General features: G+C 46.8%; 1 protein-coding gene across 4 annotated transcripts in view; it reads left to right on the top strand.

The window, feature by feature from the left end:
• Positions 1-22,807, top strand: part of uggt2 (UDP-glucose glycoprotein glucosyltransferase 2) — a 31,309-nt gene extending 8,502 nt beyond the window's left edge. For 2 of the 4 annotated variants that reach the window (XM_077001314.1, XM_077001311.1), the window contains exons 16-41: positions 82-217; positions 483-614; positions 1,260-1,424; positions 1,661-1,784; positions 1,898-1,996; positions 2,512-2,606; positions 2,919-3,125; positions 4,029-4,160; positions 5,284-5,414; positions 8,001-8,096; positions 8,204-8,306; positions 8,689-8,768; positions 9,267-9,456; positions 9,588-9,746; positions 9,840-9,925; positions 12,231-12,315; positions 12,821-12,903; positions 14,372-14,395; positions 15,396-15,497; positions 15,617-15,701; positions 16,495-16,677; positions 17,000-17,160; positions 18,394-18,508; positions 18,615-18,731; positions 22,386-22,551; positions 22,672-22,807. In XM_077001314.1, coding sequence (XP_076857429.1) covers positions 82-217; positions 483-614; positions 1,260-1,424; positions 1,661-1,784; positions 1,898-1,996; positions 2,512-2,606; positions 2,919-3,125; positions 4,029-4,160; positions 5,284-5,414; positions 8,001-8,096; positions 8,204-8,306; positions 8,689-8,768; positions 9,267-9,456; positions 9,588-9,746; positions 9,840-9,925; positions 12,231-12,315; positions 12,821-12,903; positions 14,372-14,395; positions 15,396-15,497; positions 15,617-15,701; positions 16,495-16,677; positions 17,000-17,160; positions 18,394-18,508; positions 18,615-18,731; positions 22,386-22,551; positions 22,672-22,688 — 3,073 coding nt within the window. In that variant the 3' untranslated portion in view covers positions 22,689-22,807. The remainder of the gene's footprint in view (positions 1-81; positions 218-482; positions 615-1,259; positions 1,425-1,660; positions 1,785-1,897; positions 1,997-2,511; positions 2,607-2,918; positions 3,126-4,028; positions 4,161-5,283; positions 5,415-8,000; positions 8,097-8,203; positions 8,307-8,688; positions 8,769-9,266; positions 9,457-9,587; positions 9,747-9,839; positions 9,926-12,230; positions 12,316-12,820; positions 12,904-14,371; positions 14,396-15,395; positions 15,498-15,616; positions 15,702-16,494; positions 16,678-16,999; positions 17,161-18,393; positions 18,509-18,614; positions 18,732-22,385; positions 22,552-22,671) is intronic. The other 2 variants (XM_077001312.1, XM_077001313.1) reach the window with 2 other exon arrangements.
• Positions 22,808-22,829: the final 22 nt, after the last annotated feature.

Consider the following 22,829-nt stretch of genomic DNA (forward strand, 5'->3'; position numbering starts at 1 on the left):
GTTGTAGTTTGCAATGAGGTTCTAAATATGTAAATGTACGTCTTTTATTGATGGTCTTCATTGTTGTCTTTCTTCTTTTAGGATTGGTTTTGTGTTTGTAGTCAATACAGATGAAAAAGTGGATGGCTATGGAGATGCCGGTGTTGCTTTCTTTAGAGTGCTAAATTACATAACCGAAGAGTATGACATAACACAGGCTTTCTTATCCATGGTATCTGTAAGTAGCCCACGCGTTATCTTCTTCTGCTTTGACACATGGTGAAAATGCCCTTTTTGCAAGAATTATCTTTTTGCTTTAAATCTAATATTAGAATGTAGTTCACTTTAATGTGTATAGAGAGATTCATTTGTGGTCCCCAAGGACCTGCTGTCCTAGACATCTGAATAAAAGCAAAAAGAGGATGTTTGAGACCTCAGATAAGCAGGACTGATATTAATAGTGTTGTCGTCTGTAATGGATCATCTAAATGATCTTCACACAGATGTATAACAAAGTCGATGTTGGCGACTCCTTGTCAGTTGACACAGTAACTACGTTTCTCAAGAAGAAATTTCCAAAAGCGAATGCTGCCAAAATCCTTGGCGTGGACTCCAGCCACGATGACAAAAGAAAGGTTTGATCGTGTGTGTGTGTGTGTGTGTGTGTGTGTGTGTGTGTGTGTCTTATTTCTAAGTTAAGATCACATGAGGTAACCGGTAGACATTTGAATATACGCAAATATCTCACATTAATAGCATGAGTAGGTTTAACAGCCATAACATTACATGGCACAGTATGACCAGTAACTATAAATAGTGAAACACGTCTTTGCCTAGATGTATATGTAGCATTATGAATTTGTACATGGCTTCATTTGAAGTGGAGTTAATTGCACAGACCTTGTAAACACGGTTCTGGCAAGAATAATCTGGAAGTGTCTCAATAAATATGAGAAATGCTTCTGCCGTTGGTCAGATACTAAAATAGAATATGTGGGTTACTTCAACGTCTGATTGAGACATGAAAATCTTGATCCCTTTTATATTGTTGTAATCAAGTGCTTCTCCACGTGTTACACAGGCCTGTCAGATCCTTCATTTCAAACATATTCAATGCATTTTTAGCAGATTTTCAATGTTTCGGTTGTTATTGGACATATTATTGAACATCTTCTCACCCAGTTCCCACCCAGTGTAGAATAAACTATTTTAATGGTTCAGAATGCACGTTCCTTGACGTTCTGGACTTCTGAGCAGCCTGTGGTGGTGTGTCGCTTCAGGCCGGTGGAGTGTTCTACAGGAAGACGGGGTTGGGCCCACTTCCTGTGGCTCTGTTTAACGGGGTTCCACTGAGCCCTGAGGAGATGGACCCAGATGAGCTGGAGACTCTCCTTCTCCAACGCATCATGGACGCCACCAGCTTCTTCCAGAGGGCCGTCTTCATGGTACGGTTACGTCTACGTCAGAAGATCTCAGCAGGGTTTCGTTTTGTTTCAGGATGGCATACTTGGGCCATTATAATGACCTTAAACCAGCTAGTTCTTGCTTATCTATGGGAAAGGATGTTAGGAGGTTAGAGGTTTGGTTGCTTGGCCTGGGTTTCCGTGTACTGTAACTGTTTCTAGGTATGTATGCTAGGTTTTTGAGAGTGCTTTGCTGGGATTTGTCCTTAAATATCCAGGGTCAGCTTTCTGAAGGTGTGGATGTGGTGGACTTCCTGATGGAGCAGGCCAACGTGGTGCCACGCATCAACCCTCTCATCTTGAGCGCAGACAGGAGGTTTCTGGACTTCACCGCATCTCCAGGTACCGCTGACACGGTGACGGAGAGCCAGCAGTGTTCACACGCGTAGCGCTGACATCTCGCTGCTCCCGCAGAGCTGTTCACACATTCTTGTGCATTTCTGCAAAATTGACAGTTGTAGATGACTGGGATGACTCAAGAATGTTCTCATTCCTGGACGCTAAGGACAAGACAGCTGTTGTTGCCAAGAGAATGAAGTATTTAACCAAGCATGGTGAGTACATGCTAACGTTTCTCAGAGCGATCTTTTTCGTGGCTCTGAGCGACATGGTGGCCTCGATGTAAGGACGAGGGTGCCCTCTCTTCCTTCATCCACTTCAGATTCCCCGTGTTGAAACACAAGCTTGAACTGATCCAATCGTATTTTTGGCTGCCGTCTTTATTTCGTGCACCTTTGTGAACCTGTTGTCACATCTGGCACTAGTGTGTTCAGGGTTTGATGTTTGCTTCCCTTTTTCTCCCTTTCCTTCAGAGATTTTAGAATATTGATTCTTGTGTCTTTGTAAATCACTTTGTAAATATGTTGTAAGTCGCTCTGGATAAGAGCCCAAAATGTAAATGTGTCTGAATTCTATGACTCCATGATTCATTACACAGATTTTCCTTATTTGTTAAAAACTTGTTAAATATAATATTTTCCTATTACTGTTGTTGACGAATCGCATTCAATTAATTTTTCTCAAGTGAATACTTAAGCGGTGGTTTTGATCAGATGCCATTTTCTTCTAGAAGAGGAGATGGTGTACGGATTGACCGTTTGGGTTATTGTGGACCTGGAGGAGACCCAGGGGAGACGAGCTCTGCTCAGAGCGCTGAAGCACGCGGTGAGCTACCGCTGGTCCTGTTTCAGTGAGCTGTAGGGTTGCAGGACATGCATCTTCTTCAGAGAGAACACCCTCTCGTAATTCATCTGAAAACTATTTATTTACAAGCCCCTCGTGGATGTAGCCCTGGTAATGATCAGGCAAGAGGCTTCTGGGTTCTGCTCAGTCATGTGTTCAAAAGGCAGTTTTACTGCCACACTGCAGAGACTTGTTGAAATACTTAGGATTATGTATTTTCTATTTACGTGAAGAATAAAATGTAAAAATGGCTGAAAGAGTGAGTGCAGCCCTGTGTGCGTCTCCCATTCGCAGAAGTCCAGCAGTTCGAGTCGTGTTGGAGTGATTAATAACCCAGGAGGCGAGCCCACAGAAGACAACAGCAGACTCTACCGGGCCGTGTGGGCTTCCCTCCTCACCCAGAGCAGCAAGAACACCCTTGACTTCACCCTCAAACTCCTCAAGAAGGAGACGGTGCAATCCCTCATGCAGGGCACCAAGATTAAAGAGCTGCTCATACAGGTCAGCGTGTGTGAAATACGTTTGCTCGTTGAACGGTACTAATTGATCCATTTATCTTGACCGTGTTTTAGATTTTTATTTATTTTTTACATCATTTGCCTTTGAATCACATTTGATTTTGGTCATCTCGATCATGACTTTGCTTTACAGACACGTTTGCTTACGTTACGGAAACTTGGGTCATTGATATTTTCCCGTATTCCCGGTGCAGGCTGTGGAATATAGAGTGTTTTTATGTGGTTATGGTACAGGTCACTGTGCAGGCCACACCCCCTGCTGAATATGCATGTGTATGTGTTCGTACATGTGTGTGTGTGTGTATATATATATATAAAATGAGTGTGAAGGACTGAGAGCTTGTGCTATAGTCCTGTGAAATGTTAGTACAGGGTGTCAGTAAGACTTGCTATGCTGATACTGGCATTTTTTCCTCCTCTACATCCTTTGGGGGATTGTTAGCAATGCTGAAAATCTAACTCCTCTAAGCACACAGCCTTATGATTTCCTACCAGCGTGAAAGCGAGTTTCTCATTACCAGTATAATCAGTGTAACACCTTGATTGATTGTCAGATGCTTTTCATGGCTGTGCACCTTTTATAGTTTCATCCAGTTTAATGTTTGCCTCCAAACAGTAATTAACTGAACTAATTGCTCCTTCGTTCTGTGCAGAGATGCAGTGACTAATCACACTGTTAACTTTCTTTTGAACATCTTGATACTGGCAATCTGTGGTATGTAGGACTCAGTCCTTTCAACTCAATAGCAGCAAGACGGCTCCTGATGTAGTTCAAATGTCTTCCTGTGCATTTATGTGTTTGTGCACGCCCATGTCTGCATCTGCATGTGTGTGTGTGTGTGTGTGTGTTACCATGACTCAGAGTGTGTGTATTGCTGTTATCTAGGGAATGGACCAGGATGCTTTTGAGAAGAAGTTCAACACTCTGGAGGTGGACTTCCTGCGTAGCCAGCACATGTTCTGTAAGGACGTTTTGAAGCTGAAGGCGGGCCAAAGGGCGGTGGTTAGCAACGGGCGGGTGAGTCAATGTTGTGGGGCGAGTCGCTCGGGTCTTCTGGACTCTCAATACAGGGCCCTTGGTCAGCCACAGTCCAGCCACAGTCAGCCTGTCCGAATTATTTAATTAATATTAGTTTTAACAACCAGACTGAGCAGAGTCCACCAGACTGAGCAGAGTCCACCAGACTGAGCAGAGTCCACCATCTGTGGTCTCAGCTGTGGTCCCTGTGCACAGCCGGCGGTGTGAAGTGCTCCGGGCCAAACCCCACCACCCCTCTCTCATCTGTCGGGGCGGCAGGTGCAGACAGCCACACACACACACACACACACACACACACACCGTCCCGTAGGCCCGTAGGCAGGTGCAGACAGCCACACACACACACACACACACACACACACACACACACACACACACACCGTCCCGTAGGCCCGTAGGCAGGTGCAGGCATGCGTGTTCCGGCTCCAGCCAAACGTCTCACCTCTCCGCCCCACCATCCCACGTCCCCACGTGTTCCGTAACAGCGTTGATGAAACTAAGTTCCTTGGCCTGCATCCCCTGGGTTGTTAAATGCCCATATGTTGGTGTAATATTTGTAAATGGTAATTATAGATACACAAGGTGTTTGGAGACAGTAATGGGACCAGTGGCTATGAAGGCCAAGATCACACAGACAGGACTAGCAGCTCTGTGCGTGCGTGCGTTGTCAACTTGAGATCCATCCAGAGATCCATCTTGGTCTCCATCTGCAGGAGAAGGTTGAGGCCTGGTGTGTCTCTGGTTAAAGCAGAGCAGCAGTAGATGTGTAGCTATGCAGAACGGGCATCTGGCACGTGTTCACGCACACAGAGGGAGAGAGAACATGGCAGCCAGCATCGCTCTGATTAGCATTACAAACCAGGCCTGCATCCCCATCACCGTGGAACCTCCAGCTCATCCTGCTGGAAATAAACCACAGCTGCTGCTTCTCAAGGACATTTATTCTTACGCTTTCTGCAGCTCAGACAGCAGACAGAGTCCCGCATGTCCTTAACTCTGCTCATTTTCCTCCACACCTCTTGGACTCTGTCCATCCACGTGCTGAAGTCTTCGCCGTTTGTCCATATGTTTGCTTGCGCGTGCGTTTTCTTCCGTTCCCTAGATCCTGGGACCGTTTGAGGAAGAGGAGGAGTTCAGTGCGGAGGATTTTCACCTGCTGGAGAAGATCACGCTCGGCACCACGGCAGACGAGATCCGAGCTAAAGTCAAGCAGATGAACCTGCCCCCTACAAAGTATGAACATTCTCCTCTGTGGTGTTGAATAGGGTTGTCATGGTTTCACAGATAATCATCGTACGATAAGGCGCTTAACCTGAACCGTTGCACGATATTGATTAAAAGGTCCATGTGTTCCAGTTTAACCGGTCATTTTTCACCCCTTGGAGTTCCTTACACCACTGAGCAGCCCTCTCTGTCCAGGGACTCAGTAAAATGTTGGCTGGACTTTGCAGTCCCTTGTCTCTGGACTCCTAAATCATAGTTGGGCACCTCAGTTTCTCTGTGCAGGGCTGCACTGGAAAACCCTTTGGATCTATAAACCACTACTACTGCAAACATGGCACTGCTGTAAATGTGAGATTGCTATACCCATGATCCTTTGCTAGCTCTCCTTTTATTTTGTATGTAACTTTATCATACACAGTGGTTCCCAATCGCACAGAAGAACATGACCAAGCTGCCCATAACCAAACCAAACGTCCTGCCAAGCAGACCTGTACACTGCTGTACTGCCCACCAAGCAGACCTGTACACTGCTGTGCTTCACGGTTTTTACAGGGTTTATTCTGCTCCTCTCCTCGCATGCACTAAAACGTTATAGCCACATTTTGATATACTGACAGCATATGAGATTCTAAAAATATTATCTGAACAGGATTATTAAATGTTATCTGTGCAGGATTATGGACTTTTTTCAGCAGTCTGCTTGCAGTCCTCCAAAATTATCGCACAACCCCCAGGCTGAAAATCTCTCGCGCACACACACTCACATGAACACACTCACACACACACACTCACACACGCACTACGACATTTTTTATAAGAAGTTTAATGGATTTGTTCCTGTAATGTATTCATTACGTGACTCCTGCAGTAATCTAACAAAAAATACTGTTTGGTCAATCGTCAGATTTTTTTGTCATTAATTATGTAAGTGTTACATAAACATGCATACACCCCCCCCCATTCAGACAGAGCTGCTGCATTTGTTAGCTGTTAGCGACCCGAAATGCCACCGTTCACAAACGTGGTTCATAAGAGGGAGACACCATTGTACCTTAGAACGGAGTTCCAGTAGAACCTCTTTAAGGTTCTAGAGAAGAGAACAATTGGGGGATTTGATTTTGTCTCCTTTTTGGTTTTTATTTGTTTTACACACACAATGTTCAGTGAGAGCTTTGTGTGGATTTTCCTTTGATTATAACCCCTGATTTTTGTTTCCTAATGGATGTATTGAGGCCGTGACAGTGGGGGGTTTAATACTAGGTTATCATACCATGAAAACAAATACTCCCTAGTCTGAACAACAAATACTCCCTAGTCTGAACAACAAATACTCCCTAGTCTGAACAACAAATACTCTCTAGTCTGAACAACAAATACTCTCTAGTCTGAACAACAAATACTCCCTAGTCTGAACAACAAATACTCCCTAGTCTGAACAACAAATACTCCCTAGTCTGAACAACAAATACTCCCTAGTCTGAACAACAAATACTCCCTGAACAACAAATACTCCCTAGTCTGAACAACAAATACTCTCTAGTCTGAACAACAAATACTCCCTAGTCTGAACAACAAATACTCCCTAGTCTGAACAACAAATACTCCCTAGTCTGAACAACAAATACTCCCTAGTCTGAACAACAAATACTACCTAGTCTGAACAACAAATACTCCCTAGTCTGAACAACAAATACTCCCTAGTCTGAACAACAAATACTCCCTAGTCTGAACAACAAATACTCCCTAGTCTGAACAACAAATACTCCCTAGTCTGAACAACAAATACTCCCTAGTCTGAACAACAAATACTCCCTAGTCTGAAAAACAAATACTCCCTAGTCTGAACAACAAATACTCTCTAGTCTGAACAACAAATACTCTCTAGTCTGAACAACAAATACTCCCTAGTCTGAAAAACAAATACTCCCTAGTCTGAACAACAAATACTCTCTAGTCTGAACAACAAATACTCCCTAGTCTGAACAACAAATACTCCCTAGTCTGAACAACAAATACTCTCTAGTCTGAACAACAAATACTCTCTAGTCTGAACAACAAATACTCCCTAGTCTGAACAACAAATACTCCCTAGTCTGAACAACAAATACTCCCTAGTCTGAACAACAAATACTCTCTAGTCTGAACAACAAATACTCCCTAGTCTGAAAAACAAATACTCCCTAGTCTGAACAACAAATACTCTCTAGTCTGAACAACAAATACTCCCTAGTCTGAACAACAAATACTCCCTAGTCTGAACAACAAATACTCCCTAGTCTGAACAACAAATACTCTCTAGTCTGAACAACAAATACTCTCTAGTCTGAACAACAAATACTCCCTAGTCTGAACAACAAATACTCCCTAGTCTGAACAACAAATACTCCCTAGTCTGAAATCAAACGCAAGGCCTGAGATACGCTTCTGCCCCCAAAACGGAAGATGCCACCTATTTAACATGGAGTTCACGCAGAGAGAGCTGGGCGTGTTTAGCCAATGACACGCATGAGAGTGAATGTGGCGCCGGGCCTGTCTGATAACAGACGGAGGTGGAGTGACTGTCTGATGAACCGGGCATGGGCAATTTGTGCGCAGGGCGTCTGATCTCGTCATGAAGGTGGACGCCCTCCTCTCCGCTGCTCCCAAAGACGAGGCCAGGAAGGACGTGCGATTCGTGAAGGACAAACACAGGTGAACTTGTGTCTCCAGCCTCTTCTGTCCTCCCGTCTTCCTCTCTCATGTTTTCCATCACTCTGTGAAGTCTCTAGTGTGAAGGGTGTGTCTGATTACGCCTGCAGCGTGTTGCATCTCGCTCCTCGGGAAGATGAAGTCTTCTTCGACGTGGTTGCCATTGTGGATCCACTCACGAGAGATGCACAGAAGCTGGCTCCGCTATTAATTGTAAGAGCTGTGTGTGTGTGTGTCTCTGTGTCTCTGTGTGTGTGTGTGTGTGTGTCTCTGTGTATGTGTGTGTGTGTGTGTGTGTGTGTGTGTGTGCATGCTGCTGTCTGCTGCAGGTCCGTGTACTGTGAGTGTCATGAGCTCTTGAGCTGGGGGCTGGTGTTGGCACTGTGCTGTTTCACAGCTCTCCACTGGCTGCTAACTTCAGCACCGCGGCGCTGTCCACTCGCCACACCGCCCTCCACTTTGTCCTCCAAATTTGCATTAAAATTTGCGTTAAAATAAAAGGGATGGATTTACTGCGGAGTAAACCCCTGTCCTTGGTCAGAGGTGATCCCGCTGATATCCTGTGTGTGTGTGCGTGCGCATACTATTCCTACAGGTGCTTGGACGCGTGATCAATATGAAAGTGCAGATTTTTATGAATTGCCGAGCCAAACTGTCCGAAACGCCACTTAAGAGGTGAGAGATGACACCTCATTAGACTTTCTGACCTGTACTGTGTGTTCTGTTCTTTCTCTCTTTCCTTGTCACTCTCATACACACACACACACACACACACACACACACACACACACACACACACACAAACATACACACAGTCCTCCTGTCAGAATACCACCTGTTTGGATTTAGACCTTATTACAAGAGGCCACTGTCCTCTTCAAAGATTTTTCCAAAACTTCTGAATGCCAGTTTAAGTCATTCATCTACCCACCCACCATTAAATTGTATAAATACACTTTATCACAATTTTTTTCAATCACTATTTACATTTAACCTGGAGAAGTTCATCCTAAGCTCCCTACTGCAGAATATACCACATCTCCTGATGTTTGTTTTATCCTTCAATTACCAAACACTATAATAAACATGGTGTTTGGTGCATTAGTATACATGCACTGTTTTGTCCAGGCATAAGCGTAACAAGCCTTCCATGTTCTGATTGGATCCCGGCAGCTTCTACCGTTTTGTCATGGAGGCAGAGGTTTCCTTCCTGGGGAACGACACGCTCTCTCCCGGCCCACTGGCCCGCTTCTCAGAGATCCCAGAATCACCTCTGCTCACACTAAACATGATCACTCCGGAGAGCTGGATGGTTGAAGCGGTTCGCAGTTCCTACGACCTCGACAACATTCACCTTCAGGAGGTACCAACGCTGGGCCCACATCTACATCGCAGAGACAGCTCTGGGGAGTGCTGTGGCAAAATATTACCGCTGCTGTGTGTGTGTGTGTGTGTGTGTGTGTGTGTGTGCGTGTGTGCGTGTGTGTGTACCAGGTGAACGGGGTGGTGAAGGCGGAGTATGAGCTGGAGTATCTGCTGTTGGAGGGTCACTGTTTTGACATGTCCTCTGGACAACCTCCCCGTGGCCTGCAGTTCACACTGGGCATGAAGCAGGAGCCCCTCATGCAGGACACTATTGTCATGGCAAACCTGGTGAGCCCCGCCCACCGGCCCTGCTGATTGGATGCCTAAGCTACTGATATGCGTGGGCACCCTTGTACAATGTCTGTCGTTTGTGTCCTGTAGGGTTACTTCCAGCTGAAGGCCAACCCAGGTGCCTGGATCCTGAGGTTTCGTAAGGGTCGCTCCGAGGACATCTACCAGATCCAGGCGTGAGTGGTTCTGTATTTAGAGCACACAGACCTGCAGAACGCAGCCGAGTCTGTTACACAACCGAGACCTCCTGGAAGCTTCAATAGCAACAGTTATTAAACTTGCACTGACCTCCATGGAGACATACATGTACATTATGTAAATGTGCCTTATTTGTCAATTGTGATTTTCACCCCAATCGAAATTTGTCCTCCGCATTTACCCATCTGTGCAGTGTGATCACACACACACACACACACACACACACACACACACACACACATACGCACACACACACACACAATAGTGATCACTAGGGGGCTGTGGTGCACACGTGCCCAGAGGTGGGCGGCCCTAGACCGGCGCCCAGAGAGCAGCTTGCTCGAGGGCCCCTAAGGCATGGCCTCAGGTCTGGGAATCGAATCCACGACCCTCCGGTCACAAGACCAGTTCCCTAACCACCAGACCATGACTGCCCCATTATTATACATAATTATCCATAGCTGCCTACACTGCATTTTTGTGTGTGCGTGCATGCACGCGTGTGTGTGTGTGTGTGTGTGCGTGCGTGCGTGTGTGTGTGTGTGTGTGCCAGCTGATTCTGTGTCTGGATCCGTGCTGATCTCACCATGAGTGAAGGCCGGTGATGCAGAAACACAGAGTTTGTGAAGAGGGTGTGTAGCACACCAGCACATTAAAACAGCTACAATGGCCCATTTCGCAGGACCGTGTTTGTGTTGGTTGGTTTGGGTGTGGGTTGAGGTGGGGTTGATATGGGAGTGGGGGTATCAGAATCCTCCGTATGCCCCATGTGAAATGCTGTGACCCCCCCCCCATTCCCCACTGCAGGTGTAAGTAAAAGCCAGTGTCATTATTCACTCTGGCAGCGTCGTTACTCATCTGGTTAACATTCGTGCAGTGTGGTTATAAGGCCTCCCACAAGTGTGTGTGTGTGTGTGTGTGTGCGTGTGCGTGTGCGTGTGTGTGTGTGTGTGTGTGTGTGTGTGCGTGCGTGCGTGCGTGCGCGTGTGTGTGTGTGCGCGTGTGTGTGTGTGTGTATGCAAACAAACGTGGTCCTGGGAAATGTGCCATTGTAGCTACTTTAATGTGCTGGTGTGCTACACACCCTCTTCACTCCACACACTCCGCGTTTCCGTAGCGTCTGGCTTCACTGCCGTCGTGGTGAGATCAGCACCGGTCCAGACGCAATTGTGAAATCAATTATGCGTGCAGGCGTGTGTGTGTGTGTGTGTGTGTGTGTGTGTGTGTGTGTGTGTTGATACAGACTTGTCTAGGCTGCACTCCCTTGCTGTTCAGCATTGGCAGGCTGTGAAATGACGGATGACCCAGTGGGGGGATTGCATACTGACATCCCGCACTTACCGTCAAATTAATCACTCCAGTCTAATCAATGGCTGCATGGTTACTGGGAGGAGCTGAGCGCTGACTGTAATGATGCACTGAACCCAGCTTGGCTGGGTATTCATCATCCTGTAGAGGTGGAGCTTCTTCATAGCGGCCTGCGTCTGACGCCTGACAGTAGCACACGACTCTGACCCAACACCACTCTGACCCAACACTACTCTGACCCAACATGACTCTGACCCAACACCACTGTGACTCATCACGACTCTGACCCAACACCACTCTGACCCAACACCACTGTGACTCATCACGACTCTGACCCAACACCACTGTGATTCATCACGACTCTGACCCAACACTACTCTGACCCAACACCACTGTGACTCATCACGACTCTGACCCAACACTACTCTGACCCAACACCACTGTGACTCATCACGACTCTGACCCAACACCACTCTGACCCAACACCACTGTGACTCATCACGACTCTGACCCAACACCACTGTGATTCATCACGACTCTGACCCAACACTACTCTGACCCAACACCACTGTGACTCATCACGACTCTGACCCAACACTACTCTGACCCAACACCACTGTGACTCATCACGACTCTGACCCAACACTACTCTGACCCAACACCACTGTGACTCATCACGACTCTGACCCAACACTACTCTGACCCAACACCACTGTGACTCATCACGACTCTGACCCAACACCACTCTGACCCAACACCACTGTGACTCATCATGACTCTGACCCAACACCACTCTGACCCAACACTACTCTGACCCAACACTCTGACTCCTCACGCTTCTGTGGAACATTATGCTCAATCTGCGATGACAGGAGGGCAATCACTGCCGTAGTCTAGATTGAATTTCTTTCATTATCCTTCATATGTCGGCGGTAATCTGTGCTTGTGTTAATCCCACGCATATCTTCGCCGCAGGCACGACGGCACGGACTCGCCCGCTGACGCCGGAGACGTGATCGTCGTTCTCAACAGCTTTCACAGCAAGATCATCAAAGTCAGAGTGAGTAGCACAACAAAGTCCTGCTCGGCTACAGCTACACCCCCACCCTCCTCCCCACCCCCCTGTTAATCCAGCTACACCCCCACCCTCCTCCCCACCCACCCTGTTAATCCAGCTACAGCTACACCCCCACCCTCCTCCCCACCCACCCTGTTAATCCAGCTACAGCTACACCCCCACCCTCCTCCCCACCCACCCTGTTAATCCAGCTACACCCCCACCCCCACCCTCCTCCCCACCCACCCTGTTAATCCAGCTACAGCCACACCCCCACCCTCCTCCCCACCCCCCTGTTAATCCAGCTACGCATAGACCTTCCGCACGACCCCTCTCCCTCTATCCGTTTGTCTCACCTTTCCCGCTACGTTCTGATGGAGCCTCGCTGATGTTGGAGCCCAGCAGACTGAACCTCCCAGTAGATGGCAGCGTGTACGATACACTGTGCTACATGCGCTCACAGGTGGGTATACATGTTTACTCCGTGACATCTCCGTGTGGCCAACAGGTCCAGAAAAAGCCTGACAAACTCAATGAAGATCTCCTGAGCGAAGCCACAGAAGACAGAGGCCTGTGGGACTCCATTACGAGGTAATCATTGATGCTGTGTCAACTCTGACACCGTGTCCCCTTGCTAGTCTGGATGGGTCACCTGTTTGGCATTTGGACGCTTGAGAGACGCTGTGTGTTCACTCAGTGATCCAGAATGGGTTGTTTTTTTTATCTTAAGACAGACTGTCTAGACCACATGTGTCAAAGTCAAGGCCCGCGGGCCAGATCCGGCCCGCGAATTGATTATCTATGGCCCCCTGGATGATATTTAATTACTATTAGAACCGGCCCGCAGGCCACAGCCGCCCGATGGTGTTTTGCACGCACAAACACTACATTCCCCACAATGCAACGGTAGCCCGCGAAGTCACTGCAGCGCGCACAAGCGGCGAGGGTCAGCGCGGCGAAAATGACGTAATCGCAGTGGCTCTGCCCGTGCGCGAGGGCGTCGCGCGCTGAATTCGCGAGGTCATGCACCTCTCGAAATTTGTAACTTTGCGCGCACCAGCACATTAAACTTAATAAAGTTTAATATTTATACATCTATTCGAAATGATTCTAAATAATTCGCTTTTTATTCACATTATTTAATGGTTGTTTATTTTCAAAACGCCCAATCTTAACGACTTCACGTTCTCTCATGTTTCGTCCTGGAATTACAAGAGGCTCGTATTTGTTAACCTAATACAAGAGAACTGTTCAGTCATACAGATATTTGTTGTGAAACGAAGTAGTTACAATTTCAAGCATTTTCAACTTTAGCCTAAATTCCAGCACTTTTCAAACCTTTATTACTTTTTTCATTTAATGTACAGAACATGTTTTCTTTGCAGGAAGTTTGCTTTTATCTGTTTGCTTGTTGAAAAATGTTTTTACTTGAAATTACTGACAGATCCATAAGAAAATATTGCTTTATTCATTTAAGCATTAAATAATAAACACTGTGTTAGGTCTTGGTTCAATAGGCTATGTGCAATCATTTCAATATGTTTTAATAAACATTGAACCAGTCCGGCCCTCGGCTTGTAGCAAATTTGGTTTTTTGGCCCTCGGTGTATTTGACTTTGACATCCCTGGTCTAGACCAAACCTTTACATTAACGCTACAGATGCTCTTATGCGGAGTGGTTTACAGATATGAATTAGTACTGACGGTAGGTCTCCATACCTACTGAACGTTTGATCTAGGTAGTGGTTGCTCCCCCAGCTGAGCTACGGGACTAGATAGGGTGTTTTTGTTTTTAATTATCATTCAGATCAATTACAGTCTGTTTTTCTTTGCACAACAGGCAGGTTTTGAGTGTGTTCTCTCCTTGTTTTTGCTATATTAATAGCAAGTACACATGCCTGATGGGTACTTGTCACTGGTTACTGATCAGTGTGTGTCTGTATACGTGTGTGTCTGTATATGTGTTTGTGTGTGTGTGTGTGTGGGTGTGCGCTTTCGTTTCAATGAACTTGGTTAACTTTGTGATCTGTCTCTTCGTTCACTGCTGTCTCGTGTGAAGTGTGTGGAGTTCTTTGGAGAAAAGGTAGGGAGCTGAAACTTTAAATCTACCCCCCCCCCCCCAACACCCCCTCCCCCCACGTCGGAGGATGACATCACTCTAGTTTTAGCGTAACTCAGTCATGTCCCTGCACACGTCATCTTTCAGCAGTTGTGTACAAGTCTGTAATGATTGTCCTCAGGCAGTTTAGGGGTTCAGTGTGATGTGGGCTGTCTGTGTTGTAGTCTCTGTCCCACTAGTCTTTGTCCCACTTGTCTTTGTCCCACTAGTGTCTTTGTCCCTGTCCTCAGGCGTCCTCCACTCCCTGTGGCTGCTGCCTCGGCGTTTTGCACAGTGCTGCCCTCTACTGACAGCTCATAGCAGCAGCATGAAGGACTTTATTTCAGTGCAGGATGTTGTTTCCTAGGTTTGAACAGCTGGGTTATATAGGAGCGCTGCATAGTGTGGGACACGGACTGAGGGCTTTTCATTTTCACTGTTAAGAGTTTAGACTTTATCCTCTTTCAGCTCCAACATGCTTTCATGGCCTGAAGTTCTATAGTGCTGCCGTCAGCATCCCTGCAGCCTCTGGCAGCAATTTAAATATATATTTTTCTTTTAATTACTGAACTGAAACCTTATGATCAAATGTTCAGCCTCGGAGAGTAATTAAGAAGAGGGTTCGATATCTAGCGTGTGTGTGTGTGTATGTGGGGGTTAGCAGGATAGAAACCAGGGTTGTGTTTAGAGCTGTAATCTACGTGTGTGTGTGTGTGTGTGTGTGTGTGTGTGTGTGTGTGTGTGTGTGTGTGTGTGTGTGTGCGACTGAACGAGTGTGTGCGTGCGTGTTGGATCGATTGCTTCGGCTTACCAAAGAGAGGCATCTGGTTCAAACCCACTTGAGTGTCTCTGCCCGGTGTCTCCTGTATGGACCAGTACACTACCTAGTCACAGTTCCACACACCCAGTGCTTCTGAACGGTATCAATGTTGCTGAAGAAGAAGCATTCAGGGGATACTTAAGTGTGTGTGTGTGTGTCTTGCAGTCTAACGGGCGGTTCAAGTGTGGAGGAAGGAGATTCGAAGAAAGAAGATGTACTTAACATCTTCTCAGTAGCCTCTGGACATCTATATGAGCGCTTCCTGAGGTAAGATGTCCATCCACCCACGACCGCCCCTGCTGGCTACATCTTCACTCCCCACTTCACGCCTCAGCCTCTGCTCTGTGTGTGTGTGTGTGTGTGTGTGTGTGTGTGTGTGTTTTCAGAATAATGATGCTCTCTGTCCTCCAGCATACCAAAACGCCCATCAAGTTCTGGTTCCTGAAAAACTACCTTTCTCCCTCCTTTAAGGTGAAATCACTGTGTGTGTGTGTGTGTGTGTGTGTGTGTGTGTGTGTGTGTGTGTGTGGAGGTGTGTGTGTGTGTGTGTGGAGGTGTGTGTGGAGGTGTGTGTGGAGGTGTGTGTGTGTGTGTGTGTGTGTGTGTGTGTGTGTGTGTGTGTGTGTGTGTGTGTGTGTGTGTGTGTGAGACCCCCTCCACACCTCTCCACTATTCTAGTGCAGAGGTATCGCGGTCTGTTTATTACATTTATCCTTCATCCTATTACTGGTACATTGTTGGATCACCTGTGAGTCTGAACCTGACAAGCTGAAACTTTAGAGACCTTTTATAAAAACGCTACGCAAATAACAAACCTCAGACTTGACTAGCCTTTCAGGCATAAAGCACAGACTACCAGCAATTCACAGAGGACAAAATAAACTCATGTTGCGTAAGGTTCAATGCCGAATCAACAGTGTGTGATGAATTATTTAACATGTAAAATGAGTGTTAGTGGGAGGCATGTCGCAAAGCTCCTTTTTTGATGTGAAGACTCTTCTGGTGTGTGTGTGGGTGTGCATGTGTGTGCATGTATGCTCTTGTGCATGCTCGCGTGCACACGTGTGTGTGTGTGTGTGTGTTTTGTCTGTGTGTGGGTGTGTATGCCTGTGGTGTGTGTGGGTGTGTATGCCTGTGGTGTGTGTGTGTGTGTGTGTGGGTGTGTATGCCTGTGGTGTGTGTGTGTGTGTGTGTGTGTATGCCTGTGGTGTGTGTGTGTGTGTATGCCTGTGGTGTGTGTGTGTGTGTGTGTGTGTGTGTACAGGAGTCCATTCCCCACATGGCGGAGGCGTATGGTTTCCAGTATGAGCTGGTCCAGTATAAGTGGCCGCGGTGGCTCCACCAGCAGACGGAGAAGCAGCGTATCATCTGGGGCTACAAGATCCTCTTCCTGGACGTGCTCTTCCCTCTGGCCGTGGACAAGATCATCTTCGTGGATGCTGATCAGGTAGGCGTGAACTGGGCCGTCATACGTGCCCCGTGGCTTAAAGCACAGAGCTAATGCAGACCAGCGTCCCACGCCAACATCTCCCGGGCTCTCCTAAGAGCGGCATGTCCGTTCAAACAAGATGGTCTCACAGATTTCAGAGATGTTGCTCTCACGACTGAATGCTGTGATTCTCAGTATTAAGTAAGGGCGGTTAAATTCAGACCTCCATATTCATTTGATTGAAGACGAGACGACGCAGAACCGGTAATGAAGTCCAGAGATCGGGTGAACTTCGTTGCTTCTTTAGCAGCTGCGTTAATTGTGTTCCACCTTTTTTCAGATAGTCAGGGCAGATCTGAAAGAGCTGCGTGACCTGGACCTGGATGGCGCCCCCTATGGCTACACGCCGTTCTGCGACAGCCGGCGAGAAATGGACGGGTACCGTTTCTGGAAGACTGGTTACTGGGCCTCGCACCTGGGCCACAGGAAGTACCATATCAGGTTAGACCAAGACAAACGTGCTTTAAACACACGTCATCGGGCATTTATGAATGTTGGTGGCTTCCCCTGGCTCACGGGATTACTGGACATTGACGGCTGGTTAAACGTTTTGAGGGGAACGCAAACAAGCTGCAAAATCAAAGCACACACAAAAGACAACAGAAGTATCCCACCGAGATTCCACAGTGTTTGGTAATAGCAGAAAAATAATTGTATTAAATCAACTTGCTAGCGTAGCAATATATGCTCAAAATGTATGCTAGTTTGGTTATGATTTGCTCCGGTTATATTTCATTTAACAGGCGTTCATTTAACACGCAATCTTAACATCTTTACGCGCTCTCAGATTTCTCGCTGGAATTACAAGATGCGGAACGTTTCTTGCTCGTATTTGTAATGTAATCAGAGGTGGGCATTCCAGGTTCAGTAAAAGTCCTCACCAAGATTTTGCTCAGGCTTCCTGGACTGTGTTGATTCCACTAATTGTACCTGGCTTGCATTAATTAGAAAATTCAGCAAGCTTGAGTAAAATTCTGGGAAGGACTTTTACTTTCTGAACCTGTAATACCCACCTCTGAAGGTAATACAATTTTCAAGCATTTTCGAGGATTTCAAGCACCCTTACGAACAAGAAATTGGGTCTGTCTGCTCCAAGCTTCTTTTTTCTTTTTTTTCCTTAAACCGAGCGCCTGGTGAAGGGGTTTGTTTGTGAGGATAAAACAGAATTTTCCATCATTTGGAAGAAATTATGTGCCAGCTTTAACTGTAAACTCAACAAGTTAAATCTATATGTCTATTTATTCTCTGGACACTCTGATGGGGGCGGCGCCCCAGCGCCCCCTACTGACGAGCCGCTGTTATTGGAATATCATGGAATTTTAAAAGTCTAATTCAGACACAGAAAGTCAAGGATTTTATCGTTTTTGCGTCAAGCCATGGAATATCCAAAATTCAGGGAATTTTGTTGGTAGGATCTTTTTGAATTTTAGTTGCCATTTATGAAAATATATTTTCATATGTTTTCCATATTGCGTGAGGGATTTTTAGAATTGCTTGCCCTACAATAACAAAGGGTTTTTCCATTAATTGTATGTCATGGACATTCAGCTTTTTAGGAGGGAATTTGAATTGGGTAGCCACGTACCGCTGAATTCCTAGATTTAGTCAAGATGAATGTGTTAACATTGCTCAGTGCAGTTTCATGCTGTGTTACACTCTTCTCTGTCAACACAGTGCACTTTACGTGGTGGACCTGAAGAAGTTCAGGAAGATCGCAGCAGGAGACCGTCTTCGTGGCCAGTACCAGGCCTTAAGTCAAGACCCTAATAGTCTCTCCAACCTGGACCAGGTCAGTACCTCTACAAGGGTCTTGGCGTTTAACCCGTTCCTCGAAAGTCTCGGTATGGTAACAGGTTTGGGTCTTGGCTGTCCTCTTTCCCCTGTAATGGTGGCAGGACCTTCCCAACAACATGATCCACCAAGTAGCCATCAAGTCCCTGCCGCAGGACTGGCTGTGGTGCGAGACCTGGTGTGATGATTCGTCCAAGGCCACCGCCAAGACCATCGACCTGGTACGTCTCCTTGGACTTCACATTAATCATTCAAATTAGAGCTGTGACCGCATCACTTGCGTTTCCGTCTGATGGCAGTACATCCCCAGATGTGCTTTATAGTGTGAAGTACCAGTCACTGTTAATGTTATTTTAGGCCTCCGTGATCCACATTTTCTGTTTGTGTTCGTGCTGTACAATTTGGGCGTCAGCTAAGCCAGTAATCAGGATCTGGAGAGCATCACTGTTGGTTGGATCTTCTGCGCACGTATTGTTCAGTTATTTTTGGGACGTTATTCACGTTGAAATGTCTCCGGTTTTGTCAGTTGCAGGAGTCAGTAGGTGTAAGGAAGTAGGTGGAGTCTGACAAGGAGAAAATGCCAATAATTTCCACCCTGCGACTTTCTGGGTGTCCTAGATTCTTAGAAAACCGGGGGTTAATTATGGTCACCTGTTGGGATCTTTTGGAAACCAACCAGATCTGATTTGGACAAGAGTGATCAAACACACCGTGGAGATGCTGTGAGTTGAAATAATTAATTCCTGTTCCTAACCCACCCGACGGGACATCAGTTCAGCGGGACGTTGTCCTCGACAGCAGCAGGGCGGCCTGTCCAATAACTGAAGAACCTCTACGTACTCGTGTCAGCTGCAGATCTTGTGATCAGTCTGTGTACGCTACAGCGTAAGAACAACTGCACGAAGCCTCTAGTCTCCCACCAGCAGCCCAAGCTAAGAACCACCCATTCCTAGCCACCAATTATTTATTTGCTCTTAAGATGTTTCATATGTAGAACTTTGAGGGCTATGACAGACAAAAACTCTACCTAACTTGGAGAAAAAAAAAACGAATACAACAAAACTTCCCTAATTTCCCAAAATAAACAACAGATATATAAGACAGACACAAAATGTCCTCCCCTGCTGTTTTGTTCTAGTCTCATACAGGCAAACATAAAAACACACAGTGGCAGGTGAAGGTAACGGTTCTTATCGCTCTCTGGCTGCACGGTCAGGTCAGCAGGAGTGCCGAGAGGAGCCTCAGACCACCTCGGTACAGACCTCCCCCCACTTCATCTCCCTCCAGCGGACGCTTGATCCAAGACATCTGACCCGTGAATCATCAGGACCGAGAGGTGCTCACACGGCACCTCGGTGACGAGGGCTGTTCGCCTCACAGGACGTAACGGAGGACTAAGAACAAAAGCTGCTTCTACACGTCTCTCCTTAATTGGAGTTGTCTGGGGTTCACGTGGCCTCCCCACCACTTCTCGGTTTCGTTTAGGTGAAAACACTCTCACCGGTTTAAAGAAATCACAAGATCGCTTGTGGGTTCAGTTTACAGCCACGGACATGTTAGCAGTATCTCCACTGGCAGAAATGCAAACAGCGTGATGCTGCTTGAACTTGTGAAGCACTTGGTCTCACCTGGTCTCACGTGGGCTCACTAATCTCCACCTACAGCCATAACACTGTTTGCCTTAGCATGGCCCCAAGACATTTCTTGCCATTTTAAGAGGTGATGATGCTCAAAATTTTGCAGGAGCACAGCACCAAATATTTCAGGTTCCTCGGACATAGCAGATGCGGCTGTGAAGGACGAGGATCTATCTGTGCTGAATCAGACAAATCACGGAGATGTGTAATACTGGTGCCCCCTGGGACTTCAGCTCGACACCCTCTGATTATATTCTTTACACCAAGCCTCCTGTACTGTGCCATGTTTACAGTTGTGGGTATTTGGAGTGATGCTACAGACCGAGACTTAGCAAGAGTGTTTGAGTCACGTTTTTATATAATTATTGTGGAAATATAGAAAGAAAAATTAAGAAAGCACATTTATTTAAAAAAGGCTCATTATCACATTTTAACCCAGCCTACTGTAAACCTAAGGGCTTCATAACACAGCCACACTAGTTCTGTGTATCTGCACATCTACCCCCTTCTGGGTCAATGTCTTATTGCAGCAGTCTAACACTTCATGTCTCAGACCACTACTCTGTCCTTCTACCAGATCTCTTTATACAGTTGTGAATTTGTTGTTCTCTCCTAAGTGTTTAGCTGCCCAGGTCTTGCTGTGATGCACACTGCTAGGGAGAGAAAATACCACAGATACCACCATATTTCCTCCATTTGTATACAGTCAGTCCTCCTGAGGACTGATGAACACACGGGCCTTTAACACATTTTGTGGCATTTACTTTTCTACGCTTCTCATAATGTGCACTTAAGACCAGTTACCAGAACACCTAACACCAGTTGCCTTTAGTTGTTGGCTTAGAGGTTTACATTTATGGCATTTAGCTGACACTTTTATACAAAGTGACTTACAATTATGCTCAGGGGCTCAAGAGGGCAACTTGAGGCTTGATCTGCCAACCTTCCAGTTACTAGTCCAGTACCTGATCAACTGCCCTGAGGGTTTCCAGCCTGCCGTCTCTTCTTTAGTCTTTATTTTCTTGTCAATGATTTTAACCTTCGATTTGTGCCTCTAGAGACCCCATACCCAAATAGCGGCTATCTATTTCTGGCCCGCGAGCTGTTTTGAAAAGTATTATTATTATTTTTTTTTTTTAAGGAATCTTTTTTTTTCAATCGTGCTATCCGCTCTTATTTTGAAATCGTGCACCGCGATCTCAAGACGATGCCGAGGATTGCCTTTATGGCAGGTAGCGGACGCCCAAATGCGTTCGCCACACTCCCCCATCCCCCCCCCCCCCAACCCCCACCCCCCCGGTCGACAGTTTACGTTCAACCGCCGCCCCCCCTAACCGGCCGCTTCAGTGATTGAAAAAATAAAATGTGGCCCGTCATCATTTCTATTTGAGTACCCCTGGTCTAGAGACTCAGTTACAGCTTTCTCTCACAGTATCTCTTGTGAAGGTTAAACATCTAAACGACAGGAGATCATCTACAGATGGAGTAGGATGGAGGACTGAACCTTTACGGTGGAGCCACAGATCTGCAGGCAGAGATTCTTTTAGGTGCCTTCAGTCTGATCAGGAAGGGAATGACCTAATGAAGGGCCACACATCCTCACTGGTCCTCGCTGGGCAGCGTGTGCACAGACAAGAATAGCAGGCTCATTTACACCTTGCACCCTGCACCCTGCACCCTGCACCCTACACCCCTGCCTCAGACGCTGCACTGGGAAACGTCTCATTAGAGCTGCAGGCAGATGATTACCTCTCACCTCCTAGGAGCTTTTATTCTTGGCCAAGCACAGAGCTCCGTTTAATCTTCTACCTTGATGTTATCATCCTGTAATTTACAGAAAGATTGACCTATATATATATATATATATATATATATATATATATATATATTTATAAGAATATAATATTAAGCAGTGCTATATGCATATGTGTATAACCAGCTTTTGATTTTAATCAAATTGATGCTCTCAATAATGCAGCTTTTATAATGATCATAATTACATTGTCTGTATTGCTTTTTCATAATGATGGATGGTTCCTTTCTTGATGCTGGGCTTTTATTCATCACCCCTGCACAGCTGCACGTTTGTATACAACAGCAGCTCAATGCAGTGCCCCACAAAATGCAGGTTAATATACTGCCTCCTCTAGCCAGGAAGTGAAAGGCTGTAGGTGGCCACATCTGCTGTTGTGACCCCATGACCTCTGAGGTCAGTCTGTTTCCGCCACCTCTCCACAGTGCAACAACCCCAAGACCAAGGAGCCCAAGCTGAGCGCCGCCGCGCGTATCGTGCCAGAGTGGACCGCGTACGACGACCAAATCAAGCGTCTCCTGAGACGGCTGCAGGAGAGCAAGGACGACCCGGCCCGGCGGGGAAAGTCCGGCCCGCCCACGGGGCAGGCAGGTGAGCCACGGGGTCTCCAGGTCTCGGCAGCAGGGACGAGACTGCGGGCTTGAGCCGCTCGACGTCGAGTCCACAGAGGTGAACTTCATGTGCTGTTTGTCTGGGGTCGTGTTTTCACAGGGCGTGATGAGCTTTAGCGCCCGTCTGGGAGGAGAGTGTTTGCCACGAGTCCCACTGTGTGACCCGACGCTGCCTACAGCTACACACGGATCAGCCTTTCGCCCGCACGGAAACAGGACGTGTTACTACACCTCCGCTCCGCCAAGACAGCAAGGAGA

Source organism: Brachyhypopomus gauderio, chromosome 4 (assembly GCF_052324685.1).
Source record: "Brachyhypopomus gauderio isolate BG-103 chromosome 4, BGAUD_0.2, whole genome shotgun sequence".
In the NCBI taxonomy this organism is placed as follows: Eukaryota; Metazoa; Chordata; class Actinopteri; order Gymnotiformes; family Hypopomidae; genus Brachyhypopomus; species Brachyhypopomus gauderio.